Genomic DNA, 15409 nt, shown 5'->3' on the forward strand with positions numbered 1-15409 from the left:
GGCGCGAAGCAGACAACACTTTGACCGACCCATTGGGGGAAACAAATTCTGTCATTGCAGAGAGACTTCCACACACACTCACACACACACTCAAATCAGCCACTATCTGTCTGCCATGAGAAAACACTAAACGCGTGACGTAGGAATAATTTGGCTGGGAAGAAAGAAAGAAAAAGACAGAAATCATATAGCTAGCCACAGCACGTGCTGGATTTTATTGAATTCACAAACACACTCTTAAAATACGTGCATGGGGGAAGGATGTTTTTAATTTTAATATAGTAGAATAAGCACCAAGGCCGGGAATTCGTAAATTGGACGGCTTCATTACAATACTAACGAATAACAGGCTGGACTCAGCAAACTTCCGGCAAAATGAGAGATTCTTGGAAGAACATAACATTATCATAATAAATATGCATTTTAAATCGTCGGGAGTGTGTGGTGACTTATAAGGCCTTAACCGACGCAAGACGGACGCTGAGATGCAAATGAGTTTATTTATGATTGATGTGGCGAGGGATAGGGTGAGTGGAGGTGGGATGGGGTTGGGTGTGGGGTATTGACTGAGAGAACATGTATGAGGCCGCCGAATAAGGAGAGGCTGGAAGGGAGTTCAGGGAGAGATACCTAGGAAACTGCAGCATTTTCATATAGTTCTAGATTTGTCGAAGCGTTTGAAAAAATAATAATAATCAACACATCTCTGAAAGATGAACACATCTCTGAATTGTATTTCTTTCTCAGTAAATTATTTAGTGACATATACGGGTAAATAAATACATTCTTATACTCACCCGCCCATTAAGCCAGACGGTTTCAACATAGGGATAGTTTTCAACATGATTGCGCAATAATGGATTGCGCAATTATCCTGCACATGTCATCCGACGTAGAAAGCATTTTATAGTGAACGATAATGTTGTTCCGGTGAATATGCAGATCTTGTTAGTATATGAAAAGGACTATAGATTAAAAGCTAAATTTTAATCTATATTAAAACTGAATTATCGTAATTATCATGAATGCATATTAAGCATAGACATTGATAAGGATTAAGGTACTTTTAATAATGATTTTTTATATTCAGGGAAATAGCTTAGGGTACCGTTGCTATGTGCTAATTGAGTTGCGTATACAGAAGTGCCACATGTGTATATGAACTACGTGCTGTGGCTATTGTGTGACGTAAGGTTTAATTCATTCAATTCAATTCAATTCATGTCTCATATGGACATAACTCACTGACAAAAGCATGATAGTTATAACAAAGAATTACATGGTATTACATATTATGGACACTAGAAAAAAAAACAATATACTGTTTATCAAAGCTAGTGTGACCGTGAAACCAAAAATGCAAACAGAAAGACAAAATCAAGGAGAAAAATAAAAGTTAGTTGTCAAGGTAGTGAGCAGTTAGATTGAACATGTAGAACTTAGGCATATGTAGGCTATAAATTAGGTATATAGACAACGTTAGGACTACACGCAAGGTTGTGCTATAACAACTTCTTTTAGTGTTATTCTCTTCTGTGGGATTAAAAAGGGGTGTATAAACACCCACCCTATACATCTCCCTGTATTCACGCCTTCTGAAAATGTGTCATCACTTCGCAGTGTGCCAGAAATTCTAAGAAAACAGTCGGATATTGATTTTTTTTTAAAAATCAGAATAATGGAATTAGACATAGCCTATACATATTGCACTACCAAGTATTGTATATGTAGCCTACTGATTCCGCAATAGCACCATATCTTGCTTTAAAAACTATATTTTTCACATTTCATATTTTCAGCTAGACAAAAGTACTTTCATATTTCAAATTATCATATATTTTTAAGAAAAAAATCATCTACAAAACTGTTCGTTGAAATCGATTAGGTAATCGCTACTTCGTTTTCTGAGATATATGCAACAACACATCCCAGACTAAAGGTGGACGGTCTTATCACATGCACGAGCGCAAACCATATGCAACCTACCAGAACACTACAAAACGTTAAAGGTAATTGTAAGAAATTTACCCATTTTTTTATAATTAATTACATGTATTATCTTCCCCAGATGTGTACAAGGCTTTATATATTACCTCACGGTAAAATATTCCAAGAGCGCCATTTTTGTTGCATCGGAAAACTTTGTAGGGTCCTACTATACCTTCACATAACATCAAAACCCAATGAAATATGCATGTTGCTGTCTTGACTAATCACGAACTGTCTTGCGAATCACGAACGATCTGATAATATGACGTCATATGCCGACGTATTCATCACCTTTAAACTCGGAACCGAAATAAATAAATAGGCAGCTTGGATAAAACCATGTTGGAAATAAAAATTTGTAAATTTTTGGAAACATTTGCTCAAATATTTGATATCGTATATATATATATGAAGGTAACGCGTCGAATTCGAATATTTGATTGGTTTGTCCGAGATGACGTCACGGTGGCTATAACAATACGTAATTAGAGTTCGCCTTGCTGTAGTAGGAAACGCGGCGCGACTCGACCTTGATTCGTTTAAATCTATGAATAGACGTTACAGTACAAAGACAAAAAGAAACTTTAAATTGACCCTTTTATAATATGGATAACTATGTAGGCAGCAGCAATAAACCTACATTTGAAGGACAAAATAAATTAATGCAAAAGATGATAAAAAATATCTCGGAAACAAATACATCCGATCTCCGCTCGATGTATTAAAACAAATTAAAATATAAAGCTTTTGAGTTCGTTATGACGTGATTTTATATATGACGTCATCGCGTCTATTATTATCTATAGATCGAAGTGCATGGACACTACAATGGCATGTATCTTCATTAATATTTAACAGTGATCTTTACATATTACTTTCATAAATCGATAACTTATATTTGAACTTTACTTAGAAATATCAAATTCATCCCCGGTTTGTCATTATATATTCTACGTAGACGAAATGACCAAATTTCAACGTTGAGTATGAGGGTTTTTGTGACAAAAAAAAGAAAAGAAACTCGTTCAGTTCAAACAAAAAAAGTCAACAGTTGTTAGTCGTACGGTTGAACCTGCAATGTGTTGTTATATCGCAGTGTTTCAGCCTCGGTACGAGAGGTGTTGGGTATACACAAAATATGTCGAAGGTAGTTACTATAGTACAACCTAATTTAACCTAAAGAACTAATTTATAACATTAATATCTCTCTGAGTAGACCATTTTAAGTCTAAAATTTTAGTTTTCTAAGGGAGGACCCTCCAGAACCCTTCCCTCTACCACACTTAGGAATCGGCATCAACGACTCCAGGGCCACCTTCCTTCCTTTTGAAGATTCTGGACCCGTCCCTGCTATATAACCCGTAGCGTAGGGTGGGTCAAAGTGAGAAGCCCCGGTAGGGGTCCGGGGAACGAATGTTATCACCATACCACCCCCCCACCCCTTTGTGCGAAATTTATTCATAATTCTACTTTACTCAGTGTACGGTTTACATGCAGGAACGAACCAAACAGTACTTTATATGTACTTATATTTGAATTTGTTTCCTTAACGGGCATGTCCGATTTGCATGTCAAGAAGTTAGAATTGAATAGTTAATATTAAATCTTAAAAGGTGTGGTGCAAGGTTTTAACGCCTCTCATGTGTCAGGCAAGCTAAGACACATTCAACATTAATGCATCGGTGGTAAAGAAATGTGAAAGATGTTGTTAATTAAGTACAACCACCCGTCAGAAAACCTTCATATTCCCCTTTAATATTTGATGTTTAAATATACCGTTCAAGGAGCAAAACTTAATGGACACATAATTCGCGCATCATTAAGAACATTAAGATGAATAGATCGGCTTGCCAATGTCAAAACTCGGATGTTTTGCGTTCTTGCGTAGAGCTGGTAATGATTATTTTACTCCATATATACTATTAATAGCAAATGCAACAGAACATGAAAACATAGACAACATTACTTAATCTGGAACACATAATTCGCATGGTATACCATCTCGATTCATCTTCCGTGTATATAGTACAGGAATAAGGCACCCAACTATAACGATTGAAGAAAACCATCGCATGACAACTTTGGGTAACTGAAAATGATACAGAGTATATATTATTTCAGAGGTTTATTTATACGTGAAAAAGAACGTGAAGGAGAAACACAGTTTAATTATCCGGGTGTCTGGGCTGCATTCAATTTCATATATACGTACCGTTTTCGAGACATTACATATAGGTCTACCTTATGTTATTATACCAAACTGAACATTGATATACAAAAACGAAAGGTTTCCTGTTTCTATTCACAGTTTTTACAACAACAAAAGTTAATTTGAAGCATTTGAAACAGTTATAATGTCATATAGTTGCGCATTGACAACAAAATGATGTTCTTTATCTTAAAATGTATATGTGAAAGTAGAAAGATATACCGAAGGAATGTCGTGGTGTATTTATTTCGTGGTACATCCCAATTTTGAAGAAGAAAAGTGGATTCAAATATTGATGAGAAACAATAAATGGTTTTGACAAAGCTTAAAGGCTTACTATAATTAATAGATATCTGTTATACCACTTGCTATACACACTTATTTATTTATAAATATATATATACATATATATATATATATATATATATATATATATATATATATATATATATATATATATATATATATATATATATATATATATATATATATATATATATATATAAATCCCTTCATCGCAAACAACCATTTATCATGTAATGCATGGATCAACAAAAAAGTCGGGGACTAATCTTGAACACAAGAAACATAAAGATTTTTGCAAAAATACAAACAAAACTAATGACGTCATTACAGAGAAAGGGGATTAAGCTGAAGTATTTGAAGACTCTTCTCTCCCGCTGTTTCAATTTAAATAAAAAGCACTTTAAGTCAGTCATTGTGAAGTTTCCTTTAGTGGTTCAAACTGACGCAAGAGACCTTTAGAACGTAACGTCAAGAAACGTGATTCACTGTTTAAATATGGATGTTGTACAAGGAAGTGATTTACTACTGCAAGCCGTATAAAACAGATAAGACACCGGAAAGTACGAATACATTTTTTGCTTGGTTTTGAACTTTCACGCTAATTGCACACTTCAATGAAATGTATATTGTTTCTCTTTGTGACAAAACATTATAGACGTTGATGTGTTGACTTTTGATATGATCATCAGCGTAGGGCATCAACACAATAAATTATATATACTTGAAGACATACAAGGGCGTGGTAGTCACGCAATTACATTCTGCTTGTTTGGCCAATGTGGGTTTGTAGTATCTGCTCTCTTATCTATAAATATATTTAAATATATATATATATATATATATATATATATATATATATATATATATATATATATATATTTATATATATATATATATATATATATTTATATTTATATATATATATATATATTTATATATATATATTTATATTTATATATATATATATATATATATATATATATCTATATATATATATATATATATATATATATATATATATATAAATATATATATATATATATATATATATATATATCGTTGTCACATAGTCACAGTTCCTAACAACTTGGTAATGACACTGAGGTTCACGTGTATATTGATCGGTATATTATATCGATATGATTTGAGCTGCGCTTGTATTGACTTTCCTTGTAATAACACTGTGTAACATTAACCAGAGGAGTAATCAGTTCATTACGTCAGTTATCAAGGTGGAGGGGTGGGACGGGAGGGTGGGTAGGAGTTAAAGCTGCAGAGATACCCGAGTCTGAGTTACCGTATATATATATTTCTTTTCCAGGACATCAGGCCAGTACCTATAGTATCATTGTTTGCACTAACAAGTAAATTGCTCAATAACCCCAATGATCCAATTTCAACATCGTCTCTCTATATATATTTATATGTTTGTCAAGTTGTCATGGACGATACCTAAAGTATTTTAATATACACGTGTGTATAGACACGTACATTAATACGTGGTAAGTATACGTGTATGGCCTATAGTATATACGTGCTACGTTACACGCAGATCCGGGGCTTATTGTCGCAACGAAATACATGTATAAAGAACTCAATGCCACAAACAGACAGTTTCGTCACATGCAAATGACAATGAACCATGAGTAGCCTTTACTCGTCAGACGTTTACTAAAATGTGACAATGATGACGATTTGTCTTGAGCAGTGTCACGTGTCTGTATAGGCTTAAATGTGATGTTTAATTCATAATTTCAGCTTATTAAAGAAAATGTACCGTATACATATGGATAATTTTAACTTAAATAATTCATAAGTTAAAGTTAAAGGTTTTACACTAATGCACCTCGTCATGGCGCTTTCTCCGTGCTTTAAGAGATGCAAAGAAAACGTTGGCAGAAATCTCCCGGAACTTATATGACTGCTAGAGATCATAGGTCAGACGTCACTGCGGTTACTTACCGATTCCAGCCAATAATTCCACTGCTGTTTCAAAATTGTGTTTACAATTTTCTAGTGAGCCCTTTAGTTACTGATTCGCTAAATACGGTCAGAACATCACAGCAAACGACAATTGAAACCGCGCCCTCTATGTGTCACTTCGTTCATCTGCGTGAATATATGTCGTATAAGGTGGTTTTCATTTTCAGATGATTGTTAAAAAAATATGCACTACAATTGTGACATAACGGACAAAGTAAATAAATTCGTTTGCGGATGTTATAAATTGCTTAATAGTTCCGTCTGAATCAATCAGCAATTAGCTCACATTTGTTTTAATCGCAATCTGCTCATAAACATTGGCAGGGTCTTTCAATCATCTGCGTGTATGATGACTGTCTTTCACTGACCGAACTGAAAGTTACGCCACACTACATCCGATACTCGTGGGCGCAACGGGTGGATCGAAATACACCTCATAAAAATGGAGCCAAAACAAAGCAAGAGTAATTATACTGACGACTGGAATATATCTCCAACCATATTAGTAGTTAGCATAGAATAAAGTTTGGACAGTTATCGTATTATTTAACGGTTACATTAACTTTTTCACTTACATAATTATTTGCCCATTGAATAAGCTTGCTACATTTAGTGGGATGTCATTTTCATTCATTGAGTTACGGAGTTTGCGCAGTCATCAGATGAAGACTGTCTGTGCTGAAAAGGTCTTTATTCCTTTACGTGTCCTTCTAACATTACAATTTTGAGCTTATTTTTTAAGGCAACACATTTGTAAATATCCACAACGGGAGGTAGCAGAGAGGAAAGAGCAGTTAGTAAGCTGAAATACATACGTTTACGTTTACGTTGAAGGTAGAGCTATATAGGGGCTGACCAGGAAGTTGGACTCACATACCTCGCCAAACCATGACTAAAACGGAAGCAGCAATGACATAATCCTAGATTAGTCATAAAGGAATGATACTCGAATGCTGATATGGACATGATTTGGCATAGCGCCCTCTAATAAAAATTAAAGTTGAAAAAGACGCTCTTTCTGCTTGGTTTCCCGAAAGGGAAAACTATGGAGCAATTTTTCCGACCTTGCACATTTTTAAGGGGCACCGCGGATTGCAAAGTCGGCAATGAATATTACGGCTAGATTCGTCCAACACGGTAACATACAGAAAAGCTGTATTGAAAGCCGAAGACCTCGTTGGTACAAATCCTTTTGCCAGCAACGGCAAACCGTCATATTTCAAAGCGATTGCTATTAATAACATGGTAGGTTCTGCACTGTTTGTCAATGTTAGTAAAACATTCAACAGTTAGAATAAAACCATCAAAGGGACATTAAAAGTGTACTTGGTACTATTAAATAAGTAAACGTTGATAATATCATGTAGTTAAAATGTCTTTAAATATTAAAATACGTTGTGTTTGATACATAACTTGTTCACCCCATATATACATTAGTCTTTACAGCTGAAGCTTTGTAGGTAATATTCTTTCTTCTTCAACACCTAAAAAAAAATGGCATACTTTGTCATCAGACATTGTGCATGCACCTAGTCTAGACTGTTTGAAAGACAAGCCAGCTAACTATTGTCTTGTTAACTAATAACTTATACTCTTACTCATACTTTGGAGCGCTCGGTTGGCGTTTATGTCCTCTAGTAAGAATTTTGCCGGCTTAACCCATTAAGATTCAGGTAATAACATTTTTATGATAGGGGTAACGTAAGTTGGCTTTAAATAAAAACAAATATGGAAATATATCTAAAACGAAAATGACTGCTTGCACGGCTGATGGCATATATAAGGACCACCCATAGATTTTATGTATTCTGAAATAAAGTTCTCTTTCGAAAATGTGTATTGCATGCCCACCTTACGCATTACGAGTAAAACGCCTCTGACACATCTTACGCGGCACAGGTAGGACCCTTGCAATGTCATCTGCGAATTAACCAGGTCATACATTCGGAGTCTATGCATGCTAAGTTCTTGGATACCGCCCTTATTTCCTTTCGGGGACACATTTCATGCTGTAGTTTTGCTTCACTGAAGGTTTGGCCGTTCAGATATTGAAAACTTGCCGCAGACCCCCCCCCCCTCCGTCTCCGTCTCCGCCCCCAAAAACAAAGAAGAAAAATTGCAAGTACTTTGGTCTTGCATATAGAAGCGTAGGAAAAACCATCCTCGTTGCCACGAGTATCCGAAATTTAGGGCTCTTCTAGCCATAAAAGAAATTTGTATCATCATGAAACAGAACTTTGAAACAGCAATGTGGTGAATGTTTTAGGAACCACACTGGTGTGATATTTGTGCTGACTGCGGTTGAGAGCGGATCAGTCGTTTGGTCTTTCGTGCCCAGGTTCTTTCTTGAGTATCTGTTCCCTATCTAAGGGATATCATGATACACTGACCTGACGATAATCACCAGGCGCGGCGGAACGGAAAAATTATTGGGGGGGGGCTAATGTGTGGAGACTATCTAAGCGGAGCGCCACCATCGGTTGGCGCGGAGCGTACAAGAAAATTTTGGGTTTTTTCAAACCCCCAGATGGCCGGAAACGGCACTTCCCGAGTGTTTTATGCTGCGAATATCTAGCCCTAAAATATGGGTCTCAAGCCTGCAATTTCTCAGATTGCACGTAAAAGTCTGTAAAAACATTGTAATTTGTATATTCGATGGTGTTTTAAGAGAGTAGCTATTACTCGTAGTGTACTCGCAAAGACGTTTTTGAGTGTAGTAAGGGCAGTGGCGGAGCTAGGGGTATTGGTCGGGGGGGGGGGGGGAAAGAATGGTCTGTAGATGCGCTTTCGACACTATCTAAGCGGAGCGCCACCACAGGTTGGCGCGGAGCGTACAGAAAATTTTTGAGTAAAGGTACTCCCTAGATTGCAGGAAATGACCCTTTCCGGGACTTGCTAATTTGCAGATAAACTGGAGAATAAATAGGTGGCGTCGCCATTTTGTCGGAAAATTACACCAACAGAATATGACAAATGTCAATAGGTATATGAGAGAGCAATAAAATAGTCAATAATCGCGAATAAGTAAAATGTAGTGAAAAGATGAAAAGGGCGCCAGCAGTCCATCAGGGTCCGTCAGGGGGGGGGGCATCCGCCCCTGACTGTATATATGGACGCTCTGCCACTAAGTAAGGGGATGTTGGAGAACTGGCTGAAATGAGGCAAGTCATTGGCCTAAGACGAAGTTGTGTTACGCTTACCGGTACTCACACTCACTGTTTCCAATTTTCACGGGGCGTGAAGACGCGGTTGGGGTGACAATGTGGTCTATAGCCAGGTGACGGGCCGAGGGTCCCCCAGCAATTACTAAAATTATTACACCTATATAGTATACGTGTGCATCGGACAGATCGACAAGTATGCATTGAAAAATGGGCAGATGCACATTTCGGGGCCTTGGTAAATATTGGGGGGGCTTATCATGCATTTGCCCCCTCAACTTTTTCATTGGGGGGCTGAGCCCCCCCAAGCCCCCCCCGGTTCCGCCGCCACTGATAATCACACAAGCACAGTCTCGATGCAAGTGGACTGTGGTTGAGAGCGAATCGGCAGGCTTGATTTTCGTGCCCAGATTTTTTCTTGGGTGACTTTTCTTAAAAGGTACCATTTGCGGTAATCATTAGCCACTGAGGGCAAAAGTGGTATTACCGAGTAATGAATCATAAGTCTAAAATTATGCAAAATCAACCCGATAACAGTAGAAAACTTGTGTTATTTACATGAACACATACATTGTAGCTGCGGAATTCACAGAGTATATCCATATTGCCAAAAGCTATCAGTAACCCTGGGATTTTTATCCCTTCAAATAAAAGTCGCATGTCCCACTGCTCATCTAGATTTGCGCTCTAACCCCCCCCCCCCTCTCAACCCCTTATGTGGTCAACCCGCTGACAGAGTTTGATTACAGTGTTACAACTTACAGTATATTGTAGCGGTACATAGCCGAGACGTGTAAATCTCTGCGGCCTGTAACTTTGTTGGTGAATGCATATCTTAGTAATAGGTTAAAAGAAATGTCCCACATTTTCCATCTTTTCGGTGAATATTAAAAAAAAAAAATTCAATTCACTTATTAAACAAATATTTTGAGACACTTTTAATGTCAGTGGTCCGAAACGATCCATAGCCTACATGTTATTTTATTGATGATAATAACTGCAGATGGGAAATGCACAACGATACTGCAGCTTCATTTCGTTACCATGAAATTCTATTTTAGGTACATACACCCATTTCGACATACGGGCGTTTCCTACGTCATTTTGCAAAGATGGCTGCTCTCTTGTGGTGAAAGAGCAAACTAATTTGATGTTTTCCTTTTCTTTGTTGACTTAAAAGGCTTTTCAATTTAGCTTAGTTTATTATTGTTCAGTATTCAATTCTTTGAATTTCATACAACGATGGAAGGCTCGTTTTTGAGCCCACAAGAAAAAAAGTACTATTCAGAACTTTTTGCGAGGTACGATGCAGAGAATACTGGGAAACTGACTAACAACCAGGCCCTGTCGCTATTCGTATCGTCAAATGTACAGACAGGTCAACTGAAATTGGTATGTTAATTCGTTAAGATACATTTTTAGTTTTCATGATTTCGATACGTTAGTTTTTGAATCCATCGATTAGTTCCAGACAACCGAAAGTGAAGTTGACATCCTTACTGTACAACGTTACAACCCACACTGTTTGTTAAGCCTACAATAGGATACAGTGCATCTCTACACTTGCAATACATTATGCTACTGAATGAATAATGTACGCTCAGTCTGCCCAAGGGTAATTACTACGCCTACTGTACTAGTAGTAGCCTAGTACTACCAGGCCTAAAACTGATCTCACTCACTGATCCTATGCTAATTCCAGCTTACTAAGAAGTTTAACATGCCATAGGCCTATACCTATGTAATATGACATAGGCTAGGCTATATTATAAAATGTAGGCCCAGAGGTGTAGCCTACTTAAAGGAATTGTTTACTGAAATATGGGATGTAGTCATATCATAGTCATATCATTTTTTTTTGACTTTGTATCACCCTTACCCTTAGCCTTCCCCTGTGATGAATTTAAGTTTCTGTGATAGAGTGCTTGAAATGTTGGCCAGTTCTGACAGAAAATTTGAATCTAACACTGATTTATGTCGAGACGAAGTACATTAGATTTTTAGCCATTGAACATAACATGATGCAATTCAATTCTCACTTATTCCACACAAACAGATATCAGAACTTTGCGGGGCAGAGAGAGTTGGACACTATGGGAGAAGTCAGTTTTTTATTGCCTTAAAGCTCATTGCTCTTGTTCAAAGCGGAAAGCCATTACCAACATCGATAGACAACCAAAGTTTAGGTAAGTATATCCTGAAAAGTAGAGCAAGCTTTATTCATAAAAGTATTGGACAGTTTGGAAATATTGTGCAGTATTGCTGACTTGCAGAACAGAGATGTTGTACCACACTATACAGGCCTGTGTAATAACACTATGATGAAGGAACCGAAACAAACTCCCATTTTACAGTGTTGTACAGTGTTTTTACAGTGTTGTACAGTGTTGTACTGCACTGTACAGGCCTGTATAATAACACTATGATGAAGGAACAGAAACAAACTCCCATTTTAGGATTCTGAGACAAGAACTACACCCTGGGACATCAGATTCATTTTTAGTATAAACATCACTCTCTGGTCTGTCTCTACTCAAATTATATGCCCTCCAAGTTATCTAGTTTACAAACTTGGTAATATTTTAACACCGCACCCTCTCTGCTGACCCACTTCAGGGTCAACTCCCTCTCCCTTGATGCAAGAACTACAGATAAAATGTACTGCATTGGAAGCCATGTTGCCAAAATTGTGTGGCCTTAAAGATTGTACTCATTCCTTCCTCATTTTCCCTCTCACCAACTCCCCCCCCCCCCCTTCCCAATGCTCCCTACCTCTCTCCCACCTAGTTCATATCTGGCTTAATGCTTATTGAAGCTTGATGTTTTTTAAATCAGAACATGAGTTAGAAAAGGTATTAGCATCTTAATCAGCTGGCCGTTGAAGTGTTGATATCAAACGTTTGTACAAAGTGTTAAGGGACTCAAATAATTTTGGTTGCAAGGTACAGTATATTTCCCTCCTCTCTGCTTTGGTCTAAAGAGTTCTTTATCCTCTATTTGAGTTTCTAACATATTTTGAAAAAATGCAAGGATTCATATGTTGTTCTAAGTGAATGCAAATAGTTTTGTTGATATAACTTTGCATCCATGAGACCCAAGTTTGAAAGTCGGTCAAAAAGATAAGAAGAAAAAATGTCGGTTTGGAATCCCAGGTTGCAGGAATCTGACCGGTGAATATTTTTTGTCAAGAAGTTATATGTTAGTGTATCTTTTTCAACGTTACAAATATCATATTTTGGAATTACTGGCACGGTAAGAATGGTTCTGCAACTCGCCATTTTGACAAGTTTTGTCAAGATGTCACGTTGGCGTGTCCGATCACCGGAACAATTATCGTCGAGTATCGTCGAGTTTCTGCAAGGCAGCTTAGGGACAACTTGGCTAATTTTGGCCAGATCTGTATGTACCTGACGTCCGACACAAATAGGCTTTAATTCATAGCCACCTTCCTGTCGGTTCTAATCAGGCCTTTTGCGTTGCACTATTGAGGTGCAGTTCACATCACTGCATGCAAATTTGCCATTCTTAATTGCAGTACCACTCAAAACATGCACTTTACCATCTACATATCCAATTGTGTGTGCTCAGTGCAGTAGTAGCAGAGTACAGTGACATTGCTTCAGGGTATCATACTGTGGTCCTACACTGATGGGGTGGGGGTTGGGGGTAGGTTGAGGAATGGGGTAAGGTTGTCAATTTTTTGTCAAAGTTGGAGTTTTGCGACCATCCCACCACTAGGGTCAGAATGGTAAACCATATTGGCTTATCTCATGTATATAATAGTAAAATTGACTCTGCTGTTCGCATGGGAGCTCTGTCAATATTAGATTTTGTCAAGTGTATAAAATTGAAGAGCGATAAAACTAGTTAATTCGTTAAATATATTGAAGTGTTAAGGTATGACACTAACTGTTAACAATTAACTCCTCATTAATGTTTAAGGAAACATTGATCTCAAGAAGCTTTTATTGTCTAGCTGGGAAACATTAATTATATCCTCTTTGTGAACACTTCAAATGTAGGTCTTTGCACAGGAAGTCAATCACGAGGAATCAAAATAAAGTGAAAGCTCTGCTATGGTTCGTTCAAGAGTCTTTTCTTTAAGCTACTTTATAATTTGAACTGATTTTTAAGTGCCTTACAAATGTTTTGCGTACGTTGCTCTTTTCGAAGTTTACAGTTTTATGATTTCAGTGTACTGTACTTCAAAATTGGTCGTAGAAAGAGAAAGGTGCAAATAATATTCAGCGATGCTGAGTGGGAAGGTTAGTAAGCACATGATCGTCAAACTTGCTTCCGAGTTGGAAATTTTAGGGGAACACCGCATCTTCATAGCGTTACATGAATTGCGTCGAAATTTGTGATATTTTGTAATCCATGCATCTGGCAACATGAGTGTAATGTGATGTGTTACATAGCTTTATGTTAAAATGTGACGTGTACATGTTATTTGAATAGACCAATCAGAAGTCTCCAACCATTGAAATGCAGTACACGAGGCAACTGATGACAACATCAGAATGAATGTTGTCATCAGGACAATTCTGCTGAAAATGTCTGCCTTTCTTTATATTTTCTTTGTTTATATTTCATTCATTTATAAAGTGGAAAGAATATTTTTACCAAACAAGATGCATTTTGATGACATTCTAAATACAGTGAACATTGGCAGCCACTATAAGTAAACATTCCAAATTGCTGTCAGGTTTCAAGGATAATTCATCAACAAGCAAACAATAAAGAGGCCAAAAGTAAGGCTTTTGATGAGCTTTTACCCAGGTGATGTCACAGACCCTCACTGTGATTTAACTTCCTGGAGTAGTTGAAGGTTTAGCCAGTTAAAATAGCTTACATTCTAATCAACCATACATCTCATAGTCAGTGACAAGATATTGAGATGTGATTTTCAATACAGCAGTTTGGAATAATATTTTCTCTCTATGAACATACGGTTTACATCGTCTACTATCCGAATACCCCTTTAAGATGTAGGTTGCACACATTCTCTATATATCTTGTGTACAGCCTACAGTTCTGTACACGATAATATTAGTTTTTTGGCACACATGTGGTGTATCTGGCAGGCATAATATCCAGTATGTATGTATACATGTTGTGCTATACATATTGACAGCTTACTGCACCTAGCATTACTCTAGCTTGAAGACCCGTCTAGTACCTTCGTGCAGGCCCTGTGCATCCAACTCATAGCAGCTTAAAAGATTTTACTGTGATTCTCTCTTGTAACTGTACCTGTCTCCTCCTTACCATTGCACTTTCATTTTACAGAGTACCTGACACACTTTCAAGTCAATACCCACTTCCAGTCCGATCGTTCTATTTTTATTGTCACGTTCCCTGACTGTACTGCCGTCCCCCTCATATAAAATATATTCAAATATATTCAAATCTATGTATACAGTACTAATCTTTGCTAGGATCTCTTCTCAAAGACACAGAAAGAAAAGAACTAAATAACTCCTATTACTTTAAAAAATATACAATTTATTCGGAATAAACAGTTCAGGATTATTAGGATCTGATCTGATATGGAAACCATTTTCTCCCTAGGATGAGTTTTGAAGTCCCTGGATGCCTGGGATGAACCTTGGCTAGAGCCTCTATAGTGCTCGCTGCATTCAATCGCTACGAATAATTAATCAAAGAAGCGGACTGTACAATGTCAGTTTTGACTTGTTAACTGTAAGGGATTGTCATTTTAATTTGGAAAACGTCCTGCTTTTATCTCGACTACAATCAC

At 37.1% G+C, this 15409-nt stretch overlaps 1 protein-coding gene across 8 annotated transcripts in view; it reads left to right on the top strand.

The window, feature by feature from the left end:
- Positions 1 to 10721: 10721 nt before the first annotated feature.
- The window catches only part of LOC139962493 (ralBP1-associated Eps domain-containing protein 1-like), a 66895-nt gene continuing 62207 nt past the window's right edge, over positions 10722 to 15409 (top strand). For 4 of the 8 annotated variants that reach the window (XM_071962498.1, XM_071962500.1, XM_071962502.1 and 1 more), the window contains exons 1-2: positions 10723 to 11040; positions 11705 to 11834. In XM_071962498.1, the coding sequence (XP_071818599.1) occupies positions 10891 to 11040; positions 11705 to 11834 (280 nt within the window). In that variant the 5' untranslated portion in view covers positions 10723 to 10890. Of the gene's footprint in view, positions 11041 to 11704; positions 11835 to 15409 lie in introns of all 8 variants that reach the window. The other 4 variants (XM_071962499.1, XM_071962503.1, XM_071962505.1 and 1 more) reach the window with 2 other exon arrangements.

This window comes from Apostichopus japonicus, chromosome 21 (assembly GCF_037975245.1).
Source record: "Apostichopus japonicus isolate 1M-3 chromosome 21, ASM3797524v1, whole genome shotgun sequence".
Taxonomy (NCBI): Eukaryota; Metazoa; Echinodermata; class Holothuroidea; order Aspidochirotida; family Stichopodidae; genus Apostichopus; species Apostichopus japonicus.